At 41.1% G+C, this 21,701-nt stretch overlaps 1 protein-coding gene across 1 annotated transcript; it reads left to right on the top strand.

The window, feature by feature from the left end:
• Window positions 1–1,010: 1,010 nt before the first annotated feature.
• LOC138373267 (uncharacterized) lies at window positions 1,011–21,042 on the top strand. The gene is made up of 5 exons (XM_069339309.1): window positions 1,011–1,142; window positions 3,864–3,916; window positions 16,865–17,043; window positions 18,817–19,022; window positions 20,438–21,042. The coding sequence occupies exons 1-5, from the start codon at window positions 1,011–1,013 to the stop codon at window positions 20,474–20,476; spliced, it is 609 nt and encodes a 202-aa protein (XP_069195410.1). The 3' UTR covers window positions 20,477–21,042.
• The last annotated feature ends 659 nt before the right edge of the window (window positions 21,043–21,701 follow it).

Genomic DNA, 21,701 nt, shown 5'->3' with positions numbered 1-21,701 from the left:
GTTAAGTTATGTTAGGTTAGGATTGGTAGGTTCGGTTAGTATGTTAGGTTAGCGGTTTAGGCTAGTTAAGTTAGGTTAGGTTAAATTAAGTTAGGTTAGGTTTGGGTAAGTTAGGTTAGGTTAGTTAAGTTAGCTTAGGTTAGTTAAGTTAGCATAGGTTAGGTTTGGGTAAGCTATGTTAAGTAGGGTTATGCAGTGAAGTTTAGAGAACAGTTTTTAAGATAAAGTGACTAAGAAAATATATTTAACAGAAGTGTAGGCTTGATTTGAAAAGCTGAACTAGTTACATTTGGGAGTGTTATTTAATGCTTGAAGATGTCTTAGAGAACAACATTGATGTCTTAGAGAACAACATTGAAGTCTTAGAGAACAGCTTTGATGAAGGAAGATGTATTAGAGAACAACATTGATGAACGAAGGTGGCTGAGAATAACTTTTGATGACTCTAAGATTTACTTTAATGTCTTAGAGAACAACTTTGATGACTGAGATTAACTTTTTGTTAGCTCTGAGAATAACTTTTGATGACTCTGAGAATAACTTTTGATGACTCTGAGAATACCTTTTGATGAACGAAGGTGACTTAGAGATTACCTTTGATGACTCTGAGAATAATCTTGATGGCTCTGAGAATAACTTTGATGACTCTGAGATTAACTTTGATGACTGAGAATAACTTTTGATGTCTCTGAAAATAATTTTTGAGGACAAGAGTTGTATTTTGACGTCTTTGAGTGTGTCTTATTGATGTCCTTGATTGTGTTATTGATGTGTATGATTGTGTCATTGGTGTCTTTGAGCGCATTATTAATGTCTTTGATTGTGTCTTTTGATCCGTCGAAGAGTAACTTTGGTGTTCCGAAGAGTGTCTTTGATGTCTCGGAGAGTGTCCTTGACTAATTTTTCTTACTTAACAACACAAAATTTTAGTTAAGAACAGTATTGAAAGATTCCCTTTGACTATTTTTGTACTCTAAGAAGTATACTGGACTACTGTTGTCGCTAATGAAATGGATGTGGACGCTTTTGGACCTGCTGTCGAAACTGACGAAGAGGCCACAGACTTTGATGCGGCATCCCATGTCGAAACCGTGATGAACACATCTACGCCAACGTCTTGGGTCGATGATATTTTGTGTAAGGTATGCTTTAATAATACAATGAGTGTCATACTCCTGCCCTGCAGACATATGGTAACTTGCGGTAGTTGTCTCGTATCTAAGAGAAACTGCCCCATTTGCAGATGAACCATTTCGCATGTCCTAAAACCGATTATTTCCTAAGATGACAAAAAGGCAGAGACTTATTTATTTATGTAAATAAAAATTGTACAAATGTCGAGTTATTTTTTCTTTTTATATCCAAATATTGGTATAAATAAGCTAGCATTTTCTTGAACAGTATTTTTTTGGGGGTGAACAAATACTCAAATGTGTGAGGGGATGAAAATACACGAAGAGGTCATAATGCTCCTAAGAACACACATTCTTTCCACAGTCACTGGCAAGTCGCCGGCTGGATGGATTGTAATTGCTTAGTTACTGCCTAAAATAGTTGGTCAAGGGGTGGGGGCGAGATACTGCATCATTTAGTGAAATTTGCTATGTCCAATAGCTTGGACGTTGGGGAACTGAACCAGGACTTGCACAAATGTTGCTCAACATTCAGCTCGTATATGGACAAAAATAGAATTTCTCTCTCTCTCTCTCTCTCTCTCTCTCTCTCTCTCTCTCTCTCTCTCTCTCTCTCTCTCTCTCTCTCTCTCTCTCTCTCTCTCTCTCTCTCTCTCTCTCTCTCTCTCTCTCTCTCTCTCTCTCTCTCTTTCTGAGGTAAAGAACCTTTTGAGAACTAGCACTCAAAGGTTAAAAAATGATTAAAATCTTTATAATTATCTAAGATTTAATTCCTGCTAAGATACTGCATCATTTAGTGAAATTTGAATGTCCAATAGCTCGGACATTAGGGAACTGAACCAGGGTCTGCATGAAGGTTGCTCTGCCCCAGTACGAATGAGGCAACGTGTGGGAGAAAGAGAGATTTACTCCCTCTTGTATGATGGAAAACCTTTTAAAAAATTTGTAGCCAGAGTTTTAAAAATATTGGCAAATTTTTGTATACATGAATGAAACTCTTAAACAATAACATATATCCTGACGAGTAAATTCTTCTTTATTCTTTATATACTTAAAGTTAGTTTAAAAGTTAATGATGCTCACTGAATGACAATGCCTTCCAAACATGGCTGATTAAATATTTTTTTGTTTATGAAATCGCGTAAGTATTTATGCAATATTTAATATAAAACAATCATTTTTTTTTTTTTTTTTTTTTTTTTGAGATATATACAAGAGTTGTTACATTCTTGTACAGCCACTAGTACGCGTAGCGTTTCGGGCAAGTCCTTAATCCTATGGTCCCTGGAATACGATCCCCTGCCGCGAAGAATCGTTTTTTCATCCAAGTACACATTTTACTGTTGCGTTAAACAGAGGCTACAGTTAAGGAATTGCGCCCAGTAAATCCTCCCCGGCCAGGATACGAACCCATGACATAGCGCTCGCGGAACGCCAGGCGAGTGTCTTACCACTACACCACGGAGACTGCCGTGCACATAATGCACAATGGCATATAATTTTTATTGAGAGGATTTATAAGGTAAATATAATAGCAATGCGAAACTGTTTCTATCTGACGTATTATTTTAAATAAATACAGTTGGGCAAAAACATGTTTATTCCTGCAAGAGTGACTAGGTGGGCTCCTGCAAGGCTTTGGGATTTGTTGGAGGGAAGGAATGTGCAGAGTTCTGGGGGGTATGAGATGGGAATATTAGATTGACTTAAACTTAATGCTAGTTATTTAGTCAAGAATAGAATGGAATGGAACTATCAGGAGAAAGCGCCAAGCCATTACGACTATGTAGCACTGGGAAGGGGTCAGGATAAGAATTTGGGAATAGGATGGGAGGAAGAAATGGTGCCCAACCACTTGGACGGTCGGGGGATTGAACGCCGACCTGCATGAAGTAAGGCCGTCGCTCTACCGTCCAGCCCAAGTGGTTGGGCTATTTATTCAAGAGTTGGTTATTGTTTTTTATATTGAAGCAGATATATTTCCTCCCTGATTCTATGTATGACTAACGACACAGTGCAGGTTTGGAAGGCTTTGGCAATTAAAGCCCCGTAAGATTGTGAAAGTGTTCAAGTCTAGGGGGGACTAAGCATTTTTGTGCGAATGTGCAAAGCCCGTGTTTATTTGTGTACGTTAAAAATTGAGTTTTTGTTTGTGTAAAAGAGTTTAGCAAGTGTATTTGTTTAAGTATTGTTAAGATCCCAGGTAGCCGAAAAACGAGTCTCCCCTTTGAGAATTATTCTATCAAGCCTGACCTGACTAGAAGGTCAAGGAAATATAGAGGTGAATACACAGATGTAAAATAGCTGGTTGGATTTGATGAACAATTTGAGATTATGGGCAGTGAATAAGAAAATAGATAAATAACTGGTTAGGAGATGTGGATAATTTGCTGGAGGTGCGAGGCTCGCTTCTGGAGGGCTTTGATCTCACTTGAGTGCCAGACATCACAGGGGAAAGCCGTGCTCCGTTTGAGCTCTTGTCAGAAAGGAACCCCTGGTGATATATCTCCAAGAGAAGAGAAGTGTGCAGACGTGCCAGCTGTGGAATCGAGCTGGGAACGTTGTGGTCTCAAGTCCTGGACGGCGAGAAGTGTTTATTAAGCTGCCCAGAGACATTATCATGGGCCGTGGGAGTGCCCTGACCAGACTCCGTCAGAGGGAGGCGCGCCCTCGACTAGGCAATCTGTGGTTTGTCTTTGGGGAAGAAGTTGAGAACTTCGAACTTCTCAGCTGGCTGAGAACTTCGAAGCCAGCACAGAAGGAGCAGTTGATGAGACTCCAAGGTAGTGGAGGAGAGGACCTCGAGCTGTGAGGAGAAGCAGTGAAGAGGAGTGTCACGTGCTTCTGTAGAGGTGGTGAAGCACCTTAGTTGCTCGAGGGAACTTCATGATGTAGCAGCCAGGAGAGCTATGGAGGACCCTAGTAGAAGTGGCGAAGCATGATAGTTGCCCAAGGAAAACTTCATGGTGTAGCAGCCTGGAGGAGCTGCAGAGGATCCTGGTAGTTAAACCCGGAAGAACCTGAAGTGATCAGGGTAGTGAACTTCCAGATGTGGAAGGGATGTTCTGGTTGATTATTTGTAGGGAGTTGATAGAGTGTTTGGTTGTCATTAGCGTGCAAGATGCAGTGAAAGGTGGGTGATTGTTTGCCATTCTTGTGCCTAGGAGTGTTTATACTGAAGTATAGAGTTACAGTCGTAGGCTGGATTACCTACAGATGTATGTGTTCTAGGACTGATAGGGTGATCGATTGATCATTGTTGTGTATGAAGGAACATTTATACTGATATATATACGTTATTGCATTCATACGCTGATTTTCCTTGTACATGTTTATAGATATATATTCTCTTGCTGATAGTGCAACATTGGATTATAAAACTTGACCTACTTGAGGAGGTTGGTAATATTAGGTGGTGAATCAGGAGATAGGATACCACTTGATAAGCTGATGATAGAGTTCTGATGGTGTTGGAGTGCAACCTGAATGGAATAGAATGGAGTGTAGGATTCATTATTATTATATGTGTATATGTATTGTGTATGTGCTCTGTCCAGTAAATGAATTCAAATTTGCTGGTGTTTGACCTTGTCCTAGTGAGGCTTCCCAGGAAACAGTAAAGAAGGAGAGAGAGAGAGAAAGAACCAAGAACCGCTGCTGTGGACAGGGTAGAACAGAAAACTAATAAGTCAAAGGGGATTGAGGAGATCACATCACATAAGGAGAGAGTGGGGAGTCACAGCGGCTCGAGTGGGTGTGTGCACATGACAACGAGGCTAGGTATTGGAGCCGCATCCCCTAAACGTGTGACGTTGAGCCCCTCTCCAAGAGCCAGAAACGCCGAGTGTGATCTCCTGGAAAAGTATAAGCACTCTACCGAGTTGTGGGTTGGGTTGTCCAGAAAGAAGGATCAACGACAACACCACCAACCCACACTACAATAGTATGTGCGAGGTAGTGGCCTTGGTGAGGATAGGAGGCCGGTAGCTTGTCAGAGGTCTCTCTCTATTTTTTCCCTGATGTGGTTAAGTAAGATTGTGCAACTGTTTTAAGTTTAGGGGGACTAAGTATTTTGCACGAATGTGCAAACCCCGTGTTTATTTGTGCAAGTTAAAACAACAAATTGAGTTTGTTTGTGTATGAGAGTTTTTGGGAAAGTATGTGAAAGCTAGTGGCCTTGATGAGGATTGGAAGCTGGTGGCTTGTTTCAAGGTCTCTCTCTATTTTTACCCTGATATGTTTCAATAACTTTGTGTGATTTTAAGTAAGATTGTGAAGCTGTTTTTCAGTTTAGGGGGGGGGGGACTAAGTATTTTGCGCGAATGTGAAAGCCCTGGGTTTATTTGTGTAAGTTAAACCAAAAAATTGAGTTTGTGTATGATTTTTTTTTTTTTTGCGAGCGAGTTTATGTAAGCACGTGTAAGTTTGCTTGTGTAAGCAAGATTCTGCCCAAAACGCTGTGCTTACTAGTGGCATTACAAGAATGTAATTACTTTGCTATGTATCCTCACAATCCCAATGTACCTTCTTGTATATATATAAAAAAAATATATAAGTAAATAAACGTGCTATCATTGAAACTTCCAAAGTAATGACAGTAATGCCAAAAATGAATTCATCTTCTCACTTTTTAAAAGGTGGAGGTCTAACATTTTCTAAAACCCTTTGCGCTTGACATACCCCCACTGCCGTCAAAGGTGGCTGACGGATTCGACTTTTAAATTTTTTTAGGCATGATTGTAAAAAGCATTGCATAGCAACAGATAGCAATAGTAGTCGCATTACATGAATTATTGGGGCCCCTACCACAATACCTGTGATCTATTATGGTGTTAAAAATACGCAATTTAATAAGGAATATGAATAGATTCCTAATATATATTAAATTGCTTGAAACATTAAATAGTTTTCCTTTTTAGTATATTTACAAGTGTTAAATGAAAGTATGGGGTGTCAAACCCAACACAATATGGCTGAGGTCCCACTATTTTGCATTTTTTTTTGTATTCTATAAAATATCGCAGCTAATGTCAATATTTCTAATGTTTATTACAAAAGATAGACATGCATTTGATGCTATTTTCCATATTAAAAACTAATTTGAGGCCAGAACAAATATATCTATAAAATCTATAAACAGGTTAGAATCATACAAATGCAAGCATGTCTTTTTCACTAGTTCTCAACTGAATTCCACAGAAAATGGAATCTTTACTTTGGCTACAGAAAACGGCACAAAACCGAGGGGAGGGGGGGGGGGGGTGACTGGAATAAACAGTTTCAACCTGACTCTTCTCACATACAAACATATCTTTCTTGACCTCATTTCAAATTATATAGAGTACTGGAAGCTCATTTTCCATAGCAAATATACTAAGGAACTCATTTTACGACTAGAACGTAAACTAGGACCCCTCATTCAGATTAAAAACACGAGAATTATTGACTGAACATTTACCCACCATCAAACACACAGGACTCTTTAAAGCTATTTTAACTTCTTTAAAACCGTAATATGACCCCTCTCACATGCAGATCCTGTTCTATGGTTCGCCCTTCATGCCAATGTACCCCCACAGTATCATGTAAATTCAACATAGGCTTACTACACCTAAATATCCAACTTGGTCTGTGTAAGGAACCTTGACCCCACTGGGGTATTCATAGGTAGGGGGTCCCTATGGCTGATGTCAGGTCACGTAACACCCCCGCAATAAATAAGGAAAATTTCACCTGATTGGTCCATGACTCCAGGATGCAAAGAGAATTTTTCTACTCGGCTCCTGATTGGTCAAAAAATCGCGCCCCGTTCTCGCAGCCCACCTCTGACCATTACAGAAAATGGAGCTGTGCCAAGGGCTCCCTACACTATTCAGTCATTGCATCATTAAAATACTAAAAAAACTTAAATATTCGCTTTCAACTGTTTTTTTTAATCTATTGAACATTCACCCTCTGATCCAATCAAAAGTAGGGGCCCCAAATTGATACCACAGTACTCTGGTAACACATGGGGCCAAATCGTGAATTATTGCTCATGCCAAAAAATACTCAAAAAACGTTTATATTCCTTTTGCCAGTGTATTTTTTTGTTTTTAATCTATTGAACATTCATCCTCTGTACCTTTCATAGGTAGAGACCCCCCTATTGTTGCCTAATACTCACGCCAAAGCCCCAGGCCAAATCGTGAATAAAAGCTGGTTGGATTCGCCCTGGGGGGTGGGTGGGGGGTCCTTGGGAGAATGGACCACTACCCCACCCCACCAGCCAGACAGGTGCGCGCCGAGCATGTAAAACCCAACCTCTTAAAAACAAGTTATTGCACGATTCCGCCCACCGGAGTCGAGTCGGCATGGAAGTGCCCAACCGTTTCTGAAAATCAATTTACTATTTAACTCATTTTACACTACTCAGGGCACCTAAATCCACTCGACCATCACGACCGGACATAAAGAGGTGATAGCCGAAGCAATTTGAACCACCCTCCCCCTCCCCCGCCGGAACCCGGATGGTATTCTTGGGCATAGTATTGTATCAAATCACCTCATTCTTTGGGGCACACGTGAGGAACACAAATGCGAAGAATGAGGTGATTTGATAAAATACTATGCCCAAGATTACCATCCGAGTGCCGGCGGGGGGGGGGGGGGTTCAAATAGCTTCGGCTATCACCTCCTTATGTCCGATCATGATGGTCGAGTAGATTAAGGTGTCCTGTACACACCAGTTGCATTGCTGCAGGCAGTATGGGTTCGAGTCACTTCTGGGGTGTGAGTTTTCAGATATATATATATATATATATATATATATATATATATATATATATATATATATATATATATATATATATATATATATATATATATATATATATATATATATATATATATATATATATATATATATATATATAACTGAAAACTCACACCCCAGTAGTGCCGGCGGTGGGGTGGTTCAAATAGCCTCGGCTATCACCTCATTATGTCCGGTCGTGATGGTCAAGTGGATTAAGGCGTCTTGTACATACCAGTTGCGTGGCTCCTGGGAGTATGGGTTCGAGTCACTTCTGGGGTGTGAGTTTTCAGTTGCATATTGTCCTGGGGACCATTCAGGCTTGTTCGCATTTGTGTTCCTCACGTGTGCCCCAAAGAATGAGGTGATTTGGTAAAATGCTATGCCCAAGATTACTATCCGAGTGCCGGCGGTGGGGTGGTTCAAATAGCCTCGGCTATCACCTCATTATGTCCGGTTGTGATGGTCAAGTGGATTAAGGCGTCTTGTACATACCAGTTGCGTGGCTCCTGGGAGTATGGGTTCGAGTCACTTCTGGGGTGTGAGTTTTCAGTTGCATATTGTCCTGGGGACCATTCAGGCTTGTTCGCATTTGTGTTCCTCACGTGTGCCCCAAAGAATGAGGTGATTTGGTAAAATGCTATGCCCAAGATTACTATCCGAGTGCCGGCGGTGGAGTGGTTCAAATAGCCTCGGCTATCACCTCATTATGTCCGGTTGTGATGGTCAAGTGGATTAAGGCGTCTTGTACATACCAGTTGCGTGGCTCCTGGGAGTATGGGTTCGAGTCACTTCTGGGGTGTGAGTTTTCAGTTGCATATTGTCCTGGGGACCATTCAGGCTTGTTCGCATTTGTGTTCCTCACGTGTGCCCCAAAGAATGAGGTGATTTGGTAAAATGCTATGCCCAAGATTACTATCCGAGTGCCGGCGGTGGGGTGGTTCAAATAGCCTCGGCTATCACCTCATTATGTCCGGTCGTGATGGTCAAGTGGATTAAGGCGTCTTGTACATACCAGTTGCGTGGCTCCTGGGAGTATGGGTTCGAGTCACTTCTGGGGTGTGAGTTTTCAGTTGCATATTGTCCTGGGGACCATTCAGGCTTGTTCGCATTTGTGTTCCTCACATGTGCCCCAAAGAATGAGGTGATTTGGTAAAATGCTATGCCCAAGATTACTATCCGAGTGCCGGCGGTGGGGTGGTTCAAATAGCCTCGGCTATCACCTCATTATGTCCGGTCGTGATGGTCAAGTGGATTAAGGCGTCTTGTACATACCAGTTGCGTGGCTCCTGGGAGTATGGGTTCGAGTCACTTCTGGGGTGTGAGTTTTCAGTTGCATATTGTCCTGGGGACCATTCAGGCTTGTTCGCATTTGTGTTCCTCACGTGTGCCCCAAAGAATGAGGTGATTTGGTAAAATGCTATGTCCAAGATTATTATCCGAGTGCCGGCGGTGGGGTGGTTCAAATAGCCTCGGCTATCACCTCATTATGTCCGGTCGTGATGGTCAAGTGGATTAAGGCGTCTTGTACATACCAGTTGCGTGGCTCCTGGGAGTATGGGTTCGAGTCACTTCTGGGGTGTGAGTTTTCAGTTGCATATTGTCCTGGGGACCATTCAGGCTTGTTCGCATATATATATATATATATATATATATATATATATATATATATATATATATATTATTAAATATGACCGAAAAAGTAAGATTAATAATTCTAACACGAATTTTCTCAATCTTTCGTACATTTCTTTTCACTGTTGGAGGTAATTCAAAAATCAATTCTCCAAAATTCATATTTATTTCTAGTCTGACGCGACACTTGAGCGCGTTTCATAAAACTTATTACATTTTCAAAGACTTTACACATACACAACTGAATAGAACTTACATATCTCCGATTTGTTTATATCTACATTTGAGTGAGGTGGATGGGGTGAGGTGGTATTTAATAGGGTATTAATTTCATCAACACAAGACAGAACACGAAACAATGGGTATTGAAATGGAAGTGATTGTAGAAAGCCTATTGGTCCATATTTCTTGATGCTTCTATATTGGAGCGGAGTCTTGAGGTGGGTAGAATATAGTTGTGCATTAATTGGCTGTTGATTGCTGGTGTTGACTTCTTAATGTGCAGTGCCTCGCAAACGTCAAGCCGTCTGCTATCGCTGTATCTATCGATGATTTCTGTGTTGTTTACTAGGATTTCTCTGGCGATGGTTTGGTAGTGGGAAGAGATTATATGTTCCTTAATGGAGCCCTGTTGTTTATGCATCGTTAAACGCCTAGAAAGAGATGTTGTTGTCATGCCTATATACTGGTTTTTTTGGAGCTTACAGTCCCCAAGTGGGCATTTGAAGGCATAGACGACGTTGGTCTCTTTTAAAGCGTTCTGTTTTGTGTCTGGAGAGTTTCTCATGAGTAGGCTGGCCGTTTTTCTGGTTTTATAGTAAATCGTCAGTTGTATCCTCTGATTTTACTCTGTAGGGATAACGTTTCTATTAACATGATGTTTCGTTATCCCTACAGACAAAAATCAGAGGATTATTATATATATATATATATATATATATATATATATATATATATATATATATATATATATATATATATATATATATATGTATATATATATATATATATATATATATATATATATATATATATATATATATATATATATATATATATATATATATATATATATATATATATATATATATATATATATATATATATATATGCCTGTCACGATAACACTGCATGCCGCTCTGCCCACCCTTACTGCCTTATATCTTTCAGCCAGGGGGAGGTGATCTACGCGACAAAAAATCGACGCACGCTCCGACTGGCCCAGGTATCGCTTACATGGTCAGGAATCAACACTCTTCGGATCCTACAAGCACAGTGCAGGACGCACGCATACCCTAGCCCAGCGAGCGCCCCCCGGCAAGTTCTACCCGGCCCGTGCCCAGTGAACAGGCAACACTTCTTCAGGGCGATTAATTCGCGCTGCCCTCACAGAGCTAGGCTCGCCTTCAGCCGACCACGCCCTCTTACATTTAGAATTGACAGGGCCACTCGGCTCTCTTGACGGGCTCGCCATCGGAGATAATGGCGGGTCCAGCAACCAGCTGGAACCCCCAGCTGACTACGTTGGTGTTCCCCACATTCCTAAAGCAGCGCGCCCATTTGCAGCAGGGAAATATACAGACCTTTTAAGGAAAGTAAATGAACGGTCTGAAAATCTTAATGCTGCAGCCACCATCAATGCATGGCATAATTTGCTCCTGTTTGGCAATATTTGCTTAGGCGTACCTGCAAGAGGAGGCAAGTCACTAGCCTCATCAGTCACTAGGGCAATAAATAATTTCCCCAGAGCTGACAACTTGATCCCCATCCCTCCTCAACGCAAAAATCGTCGTGGCAGACCCAAGAGTTCCAATGACAATTTTAAACTTGGAACACAAGTGACCCAAAAAATTGAAGAGGGCAACACAGTAGGGGCAATTAGGTTACTTACCAGCGAAGACACAATCGCCCCTAGAAATACTGCTACCGCCAACTCGCTGAGAGAGAAGCACCCTCCTAGAGTACCATGGGAACCCACTGCTCAGGACACAAATGTCCCAGACATGGGACCTCTATTCCTCCAAGCGTCAGAGGTATACAAAGCCATCATTTCATTTCCGCCAGGCTCACCAGGGGGATACACTGGAGTAAGACCTCAGCACCTCAAGGAGATGGTAAACCCAGTTCTCGGAGAACTTGCCGAGACACTATTGTCAGAGGTCACGAAGTTTGTCAACGACTGCCTCTCTGGGTTGATCCCAGATACAATTAAACCCTTTTTCTTTGGAGCATCCCTTTGTGCCCTCAAGAAGAAAGATGGTGGAGTCAGACCCATTGCCGTGGGTAACACACTTCGGCGCCTTGTTGCTAGGGCAGCTGTCAGAAAAATTAGCATAGACGCTGCGACGATGCTTCGACCCCATCAACTAGGTTTTGGTGTCCCCCATGGCTGTGAAGCAGCAGCTCATGCAGCACGAGCCTATATCAAGCACCTCCCAGAAAATAAGGCATTAATTAAATTAGACTTTAAAAATACCTTCAACCAGGTAAAAAGGGATGTGGTACTGGAAGCAGTTCGAACAAGCTTTCCTTCTCTACTCCCCTTCATCTCAGCAGGGTACAGTAGGGAATCGACGCTGCTGTTTGGGGAACATGAAGTTGTTTCTGCAGAAGGTGTCCAGCAGGGAGACCCACTTGCCCCTTTTCTTTTTTGCATGGCTGTTAAAGAGGTCACAAGCAGGTTGACCAGCGAACTCAACATCTGGTTCCTGGACGATGGCACCCTGGCAGGGACACAGGAGTCCCTGCTAGAAGATCTACAGCTGGTGAAATCTAAGGGAGAGGAGTTAGGACTCACCCTAAACCCATTAAAGTGTGAAATCATCTCATCTAGCCAACCAACCATAGATGCAGTGCGAACCATATTGCCAGGAGCCCAAGTGATCGCTCCCACCGACAGTGTGCTGCTAGGGGCACCTCTGGGCTCGAGCGCCATTGAGGTAGTCCTCGAAGAAAAGCTGAACGACCTGAGGAGGATGGAGGGAAGAATAGGGGCTCTGGACGCCCACGATGCTTTGTACCTTCTCACAAGGTGCCTGGCTTTGCCCAGACTGACCTATTTCCTAAGATGTGCTCCCTCCTTCGACAGCCCAAAATTAACAGAATATGACACACTCCTAAGGTCAATAACCGTGAAAGTGTTAAACCACTCCCTGCAAGATGACCAATGGGACCAAGCAACGCTCCCAGTTAGACTCGGGGGGATAGGTATTCGCAAGGCGACACAGTTAGCATTGCCGGCATTCTTATCCTCGACCAGTGCAACAGGTGAATTAGTTAAGGAAATATTACCAGAACACCTAAGAGACTTCATTGGGATTCATGATCCCAAATTCGCGGAAGGAGCCGGTCAGTGGGACACTCTTGTCAACTCTCATCCTCGACCGACTTTTCCAAATGACTGCAAACAATCCAAATGGGATAGCCCCATAGTGGAAAACATCGCCACATCATTGCTGGAGGCAGCTTCCAGGAAGGACAAAGCGCGTCTTCTAGCTGTGCAAGCTCCCCATGCCGAGGACTTCCTGTTGGCAGTCCCTAATTCCGTCTTGGGCACCCGCCTGGACCATCGGACCCTAAGTATTGGTGTTGCTCTGCGCCTTGCCGCCCCTATCTCCACCGAGCACCGGTGTATTTGTGGCCATGCACGGGCAGACCAATACGGTAGCCATGGTCTCATCTGTCGTAAGACACAGGGAAACATTGCCAGACATGAAGCAGTCAATGACATCATTAAGAGAAGTTTGGCTTCAGCTGGGTGCCCAGCACAAAGGGAACCTCAGTTGTGCAGGCCTGACAACAGCCAAAAACGCCCAGATGGAGTCACCCTGCAGCCGCGGAGGGAAGGTAAACAGGTCGTGTGGGACTACACGTGTGCATCCACATTGGCTGATACCTATCTACCTTACAGCGCAGCTGAGGGAGGCGGGGCAGCCACCTTCAGGGAGACCCAGAAAACTAACAAGTACCGGGACCTAGAACGTTGTTACAGGTTCGTGCCAATAAGCTCTGAGACTCTGGGCGCCTGGGGTAAATGTGCACTTAAGTTCCTGAAGGAGCTGGGCGAGGAACTCATTGGGAAGACTAGAGAACCAAGAGCAGCTAGTTTTATGTTCCAGCGCCTCAGTGTCGCTGTTCAGAGGGGAAATGCGTGCTGTATCTTGGGTACGCACCCGACCCCCGAGGAACTGGACGAGGTCTTCGAACACTGATTGGTATATTGTTATATTGTTATATAAGTGTGTGTTTTCTGTTACCTGTAGCTTTGCAATAAAATCAAATAAAAAAAATAATTGGGGTGGTAGGAGAGGAAAAGATTAAAGTATTCAGTGAGAATCCACAAGGTCTTCTCTGAACACTATTTATTTTCTTCTTTGAGGATGTGGGTCCCTTTAATTAAACCAGTGGTGGTACCCCTAAATATATATATATATATATACATATATATATATATATATATATATATATATATATGGCACAACTCTCCTAAACACGAGAGTTAAGTATACAACTTTAGAACACTTTCCCACCAGGAGACTCGAACCCTAGCCAGCACAGAAGCCTTCCAGCAACTGGCATAACAGGTACGCCTTAACCCTCTGCACCACCGCTCAGACCCTTAAAAGAGATGGTAATTTCGGAGTATTTAAATCCCCCAAAGATCAACACCTCCCAAGAGCACCAGAGCAAGTGAGGGGTTATTTTGACGTTAATTTCATCAAGTCCCTGTTAATATGGGAAGACACAGTGTCTCTGCTTAAGGCACAACTCTCCTAAACACGAGAGTTAAGTATACAACTTTAGAACACTTTCCCACCAGGAGACTCGAACCCTAGCCAGCACAGAAGCCTTCCAGCAACTGGCATAACAGGTACGCCTTAACCCTCTGCACCACCGCTCAGACCCTTAAAAGAGATGGTAATTTCGGAGTATTTAAATCCCCCAAAGATCAACACCTCCCAAGAGCACCAGAGCAAGTGAGGGGTTATTTTGACGTTAATTTCATCAAGTCCCTGTTAATATGGGAAGACACAGTGTCTCTGCTTAAGGCACAACTCTCCTAAACACGAGAGTTAAGTATACAACTTTAGAACACTTTCCCACCAGGAGACTCGAACCCTAGCCAGCACAGAAGCCTTCCAGCAACTGGCATAACAGGTACGCCTTAACCCTCTGCACCACCGCTCAGACCCTTAAAAGAGATGGTAATTTCGGAGTATTTAAATCCCCCAAAGATCAACACCTCCCAAGAGCACCAGAGCAAGTGAGGGGTTATTTTGACGTTAATTTCATCAAGTCCCTGTTAATATGGGAAGACACAGTGTCTCTGCTTAAGGCACAACTCTCCTAAACACGAGAGTTAAGTCAACCCGTTCTCACACAAGACAGTACATATATGACTAGTGCTTAAAGTCAATATGTGGAATGTGATTTAGTACATATGTGATATATTCCCAGTTAACTTTTTTACCAAGGCTCAAACTCTTCCTCACGTACCAATTTACGTCTCACAGTACTCGTCCATCAACGTAGATAGCTGAATAGTCGTGATTGGTTCAATTATAACGAAAATTGTAGTTTTCAGGTCCCACATGGGTTGTGAAATTCACCCACTATTGTCCATGCTCTTATAATATTACAGATCAGCTACATCCTATTGAAGGCTCGTAGTTTTGTTTTGAGAAATATTAGTTGTTCTTAGTAAATTATAATAAGCACAATAAATTATTACATAGAATAAGTGCTTCACCAATCAATATTATATACCATAGTTTGTGCTTTAGAAATCTTTAAAGAATGTTTTGTAGGAACGCTAACAGAAAACGATGTTATGTTGGAATGTATATAGGGTAAACTACTGCAAACAGGATGGTATGGTGTGGATTATTGGAAACTATAGGATTAGTATAGGGTCCACTACAACCTGTTAGGTGGGTAAGGGGTCCAATAACACCCGCAGGATGAGTATGGGGGTCACATCCACCCACAGGAATGGTATGGGGATCACTTCCACCCACAGGAAGGGTATGGGATCCAATACCATCCACTGGATGTGTATTGCGTCCACTACCACCGACAGGATGGGTATGGGCTCACAACCACCCACAGGATAGGTATGGGGTCCAATACCACCCACAGGATGAGTATGGGGTCCACTATAACCCACAGGATGGGTATGGGGCTCCAACCACCCACAGAATAAGTATGGGGTACAATAACACCCACTGGATATGTATGGCATCCATTGCCCCCACAGGATGACTATAGGGTACAGTATCGCCCACAGGATTAGTATATAGGGTTCACTGCCGCCCACAGAGTCGGTATGGGGTCCACCGCCACCCACAGGGTCGGTATGGGGTCCACTACCGCCCACAGGGTCGCTATGAAGTCAACTACCGTCCACAGGGTCGGTAGGGGTCCACTACCGCCCACAGGGTCGGCAGGGGGTCCACTGCCACCCACTGGGTCGGTAGGGGGTCCACTGCCGCCCACAGGATCGATAGGGGGTCCACTGCCGCCCACAGGGTCGATATGGGGGGGGTCCACTACCGCCCACAGGATCGATAGGGGGTCCACTGCCGCCCACAGGGTCGGTAGGGGGTCCACTGCCGCCCACACGTTCGGTAGGGGTCCACTGCCGCCCACAGGGTCGGTAGGGGGTCCACTGCCGCCCACAGGATCGATAGGGGGTCCACTGCCGCCCACAGGGTCGATAGGGGGTCCCTTACCGCCCACAGGGTCTCTATGAAGTCAACTACCGCCCATAGTGTTTGTATAGTGTCCACTATCGCCCATAGTGTTATTATGGGGTCCACTACCCCTCATAGGGTCGGTATGGGGGTCCATTACTACCCACAGGGTGTGTCTGGGGTCTATTTTGGCAATACTGCTTTTCCAATCTCATTTGTTGTTCAATGTAAAATATTTGTTGCTCGACTTGCAACAATTTATATATATATATATATATATATATATATAGTATAGTGCCTTTGCAATAATGTACCAATGTGTGTATTTTCATAACTCGTTTTAAATTGTTGAAAAATAAATAACTACATTGTGAATGCAAGTCAATGTTTACATGCTAAATCAGAGTTGCCAGATTCCGCTTAAAATAGCAAATTGTGCTTATTTTCAAAGCTTGAGAATTTAGCTTTAAAGTAGTTAAAAAACTACGAATTTCGCAATTTGCTATGTACTTTAGTGTACTATTTTAAAATAAGGTTGGTTTTTAAGCTGCAAGTCATATGAATCTCAAAAAAAGTATATTATTAACAATCTTATCTCCATAGTTCACTAGTTTCTGTAAATCAGATCTGGTAACTGTAGGCCAAGTACTGGAAGACTCAAGACACAATGTGTTGAAGCTATTCTCTTTGAAGAAGTCATCTCGACAGGATCTTCCAGCTCCAGCTATAAAACTTCACCAAACATGGATCTACCTAGTAGATTCAGATTCAGATTCAGATGTTTATTCAGGTAAGGTATATACATACAAGTGATGTTACATTAATGGATTGATATATAGATAGAGCTAGTACATACAATGCCTAAAGCCACTATTACGCAATGCGTTTCGGGCAAGAAAAACATTAATATCTAGAACTTAATACTAATTGAGCATAAAGAATAAAAGATGTTGAGAACAAATACAAATAAAGATAAAAAAAAAGGGGGAACATGACTGAAAAAGCAGCACAAATACAATAGGTTGACAAACAGTGTTGATTAAAAAAAAAAGAAAAAAAAAGAAAATAACAGACATGGGTTGACAATAGAGGAGTGAGGTAGATTACAGGGAATTTATTAGGTAGTGTTTAGTTTTTATCTTAAACTGGTTGAGAGAGGTACAGTCTTTAACATGGTTGGGAAGGTCATTCCACATTCTGGGCCCCTATCAAATACCCCTATCAAATACTATCAAGTACATCAAATGGTAAGGAATTACTAAACTGTACAAAGTTTTATGCTAGAACATTTGTTACAGTCCCCTGTTCTATGTGTACTCCATCACATAGTGACGGAGTATGTGGGAATAATTTTGTTAACACTGTCCATTTGACATGGTGGTGGTGTATGGTGCTGGTGGTGTATGGTGCTGGTGGAGTATGATGCTGATGGTGTATGATGCTGATGGTGTATGATGCTGATGGTGTATGATGCTGATGGTGTATGATGCTGGTGTATGGTGCTGGTGGTGTATGATGCTGGTGGTGTATGATTCTGGTGGAGTATGATGCTGATGGTGTATGATGCTGATGGTGTATGATGCTGATGGTGTATGATGCTGGTGGTGTATGGTGCTGGTGGTGTATGATGCTGGTGGTGTATGGTGCTGGTGGTGTATGATGCTGGTGGTGTATGGTGCTGGTGGTGTATGGTGCTGGTGGTGTATGGTGTATGATGCTGGTGGTGTATTATGCTGATGGTGTATGATGCTGGTGATGTATGATGCTGATGGTGTATGATGCTGGTGGTGTATGATGCTGGTGGTGTATGATGCTGGTGGTGTATGGTGCTGTTGGTGTATGATGCTGGTGGTGTATGGTGCTGGTGGTGGTGAATCTGACACTGTCATATATATATATATATATATATATATATATATATATATATATATATATATATATATATATATATATATATATATATGAGGGGTACCACCTCTGGTGCAAGTGTAGGGACCCATAGCCTCGGAGAAGAAAATAAAGAGTACTCAGAGAAGACCTTGTGGATCCTCACTGAACACTTTCATATTTTCTTCTACCACCCTTATTCTTTTGGTATGTGTGTATATTTATCTAACTTTATTTGAAAACGTCATTACACAAAAAAAGTTACAATATTGATTATATATATATATATATATATATATATATATATATATATATATATATATATATATATATATATATATATATATATATATATATATATATATAATTTTTTTTTCTTCCAATAATATAGTATTCGCTTGAAATTAACAGCCTGGTCAATCAGGCTGTTGGATTCAACTCCTCTCAGTTTTGTTATACGAGTTACAGCATGGTTAATCACATCCAAAATTAAAGTTATTTCCAGATGCAGTCCTAAAATTTTTAACATTGCTCTCACTAGTGTTAATGTAGATTATTTCATAATTTAAATAATATATTTAATTACTGTAGTACATTTTAACAACAATTTAACTTATAATTTTTGCAGCATAGGTCATTTGAATATAAGTATTTTATTAGAAACTATTTCCTTCAGGTCTTCAGGGAAAATTCTTGAGGAGATGCACAAACTGCAAACAATGTGTGCATGTCCGAAGCAATGTTTGCAAGTTCTGCCAGTGTGACTTCCGAAACAGTAGAGAATTAATGAAGAAAGAAGAGGAAGCCCGTTTTCTACTTAAAGGCAAGAAGGCTTTAGAACGAAATACAGCAAGCCGGGTTCTACGAAGGATTGAAAATCAGGTATTGAAGTTTGTCTACATCTGTTGTATTCATTTGTATTCTTCTTATGCTGAACTTGCTTGATAAGGTATAGAATCAACATGAATAATGCTGTACAGTACTTACATACTATTTGTTTATTTATTTATATACAAGTTAGCACACTGGGATTATGAGAGTACATAGCATTGATGTTTTTACATTCTTGTAAAGCCACTAGCACACATAGTGTTTTGGGCAGGTCCTTAATCTAACAGATAATTTTAAATAGGCAATTTAAAGCTTAAATGGAAAAAAATTGGCTGGTACATTGTAAGAAAGTATCACAAAGATTACTATGTACATTAAAGTAAAATTTGAGGGTTATCAACATATAAATTGTAGCATAATTTGAGGAATATTTCAAGGTATAATATAGTAAGATATGCATTCAATATAACAATCATGATATAAGGTGATAGCAATGATTACAATGGAAAAGTTGTATGGTTTAGGCACATATATTCTGGCATTGGATTTCATAAGATACAGTGCGAGTTTAATACACTAGTTAGGAAACTATCAAGAAAAAATTTAGGTACTTTTTGGTTTTATTTTTTAAAATGGCAGAAGTTGGACAGTTTTTAAATTTGTTAGCGAGTGAGTTCCATAGACAAGGTCCCTTTATTTGCATAGAGTATTTACACAGAATAACTTTGACTCTGGGGATATCAAAGATATTTATATATATATATATATATATATATATATATATATATATATATATATATATATATATATATATATATATATATATATATATATATATATATATATATAATTTCAATTCAACCATCTCTGTCATTGATGTATATGGCAAAAAGTGTGTGGCCCAATACAGCACTATGTCTTAACGTAATGGGTCCAAGGGCCCATAAGGTCTCGACAGCATTAAGGGCCCTTTAGCAAACCAGTGTACTGGGGCCCCTATGACACCCATGACGTCTTTGTATCATTTCAAGTTAGTACATGTACTTCTTAAGATATGGGCACCATACAACTGCTGCATATTCTAGCTTTTGTCTAAAAAAATCATGAACAATTTATTTATTATTTATCCATGAATGCCAGAACTAAACCCTGTGGTACTCCACTCGTGACATTTCTCCAGTCCAATACATTGCCTCTGATTACTGCCCTCATTTTTCTATCAGTTTGAAATTTTTTAATCCATGTTAGAAGCTTACCTGTCACCCCTCCAATATGTTCCAGTTTCCAGAACAAACTCTTATGTGGAATTCTGTTGAATGCCTCTTTTAGGTCCAGATAGATGCAGTCAACCCAACCATATCTTTCCTGTAAAATTTCTGCGGCTCGATCATAGTAACTGATTAAATTTGTTACACAGGATCTTCCATTTCAAAATTTTTTATTTTTTATTTTTATTTTTTTTCCAGCACGCACAAGGAAGCTTGATGCAGATAAACTTACATTAGGATCAGAAGGTGATAGCGATAATGCCTTGGAAAAAAATCCTGACGAGCTACAAGTGCAGCAGGTGCATAAAGTCCAAAAAGTACCGCAGGTGCAAGAAATTCAACAAGTACAAAAAGTTCCGCAGGTGGAACATTTACAAAAAGTTCCGCAGGTGCAACAAGGGCTACCATTAGCAATCATTCAGAAACAGCAAGAAGTACAAGTAGTAAAATTTGAACCACAGGGAACTACACCAGGAAAACAGTGTAGTAACAACGGAATGGGAATTTTAAAATACCTGAGGAAACAGGTAAAAAAGGACAAACAAAAGAAATGGTTCCTTACACCTTATTATTTGGTAGTTTATAGGTATTTTACTTATAATACTTTATATTATGTCTACAGTTTATAATTTAGTTTACAGTTAATTTACTTTTCAACTTCCATATCTTACATGAAGGATTTTTACTGTTTTTCATTTTTAAAACCTTATTAGTATCATTTATAGTTTAGTGTCAATTCACTTATAATACAATATATGGAATAATTTACTAAATTCATTTAACTATAATAAATTTAAATAAACATTTTTACCCCAGGATGAGTTTCAGTCACCCTACCCAAAAAATTAATGTTTCTTTATTACTAATCTTGTGAGAGGTAGCTTATTGTGCAGCCCATACTCATTCTGTGAGTGTTAGTTTATTGTGCACCCCATAGTCATCATGTCACCCAAGCCTGCTGCAGCTGCACCTGAGGGGTGGTGTAGGGAACCATTAGTGTACTATTATGATTTGAGAGAGAGAATGCTCTGTGGACAGAGCATCAATATGGCTTAAGGCATTGAGCTTTGCCTCAAGATGAAGCTTGGGCTGATCTCTGATTTGCTTCTTGGGAGTCTTCATTTACGTGCACCCCATACTCAACCACTTTGTAGTAATTAATTGTGCAACCCATACTCATCCTGTTACCAGTAGTTTGTGCAACCCATACTTATCCTGTGATCCCTATCCCTCTACTTCAAGTCCCTCAAGGGGCGCACGAATTCAGTTTGGCATACTGCATCCTGCCTTCCCATCCCTAGCTACTGACCCATCACAATATTTTATTTTATTTTATTTATATATATACAAGTAGGTACATTGGGGTTGTGAGAATACATTGAATAGTACAGTATTTACAATCTTGTAAAGCCACTAGTATGCGCAGCGTTTCAGGCAGGTCCTTAATCTAACAGATAATTTT

Source organism: Procambarus clarkii, chromosome 41 (assembly GCF_040958095.1).
Source record: "Procambarus clarkii isolate CNS0578487 chromosome 41, FALCON_Pclarkii_2.0, whole genome shotgun sequence".
Taxonomy (NCBI): Eukaryota; Metazoa; Arthropoda; class Malacostraca; order Decapoda; family Cambaridae; genus Procambarus; species Procambarus clarkii.
The sequence above is the reverse complement of the archived record's forward strand: the minus strand, read 5'-3'. Positions and strand labels throughout refer to the sequence as shown.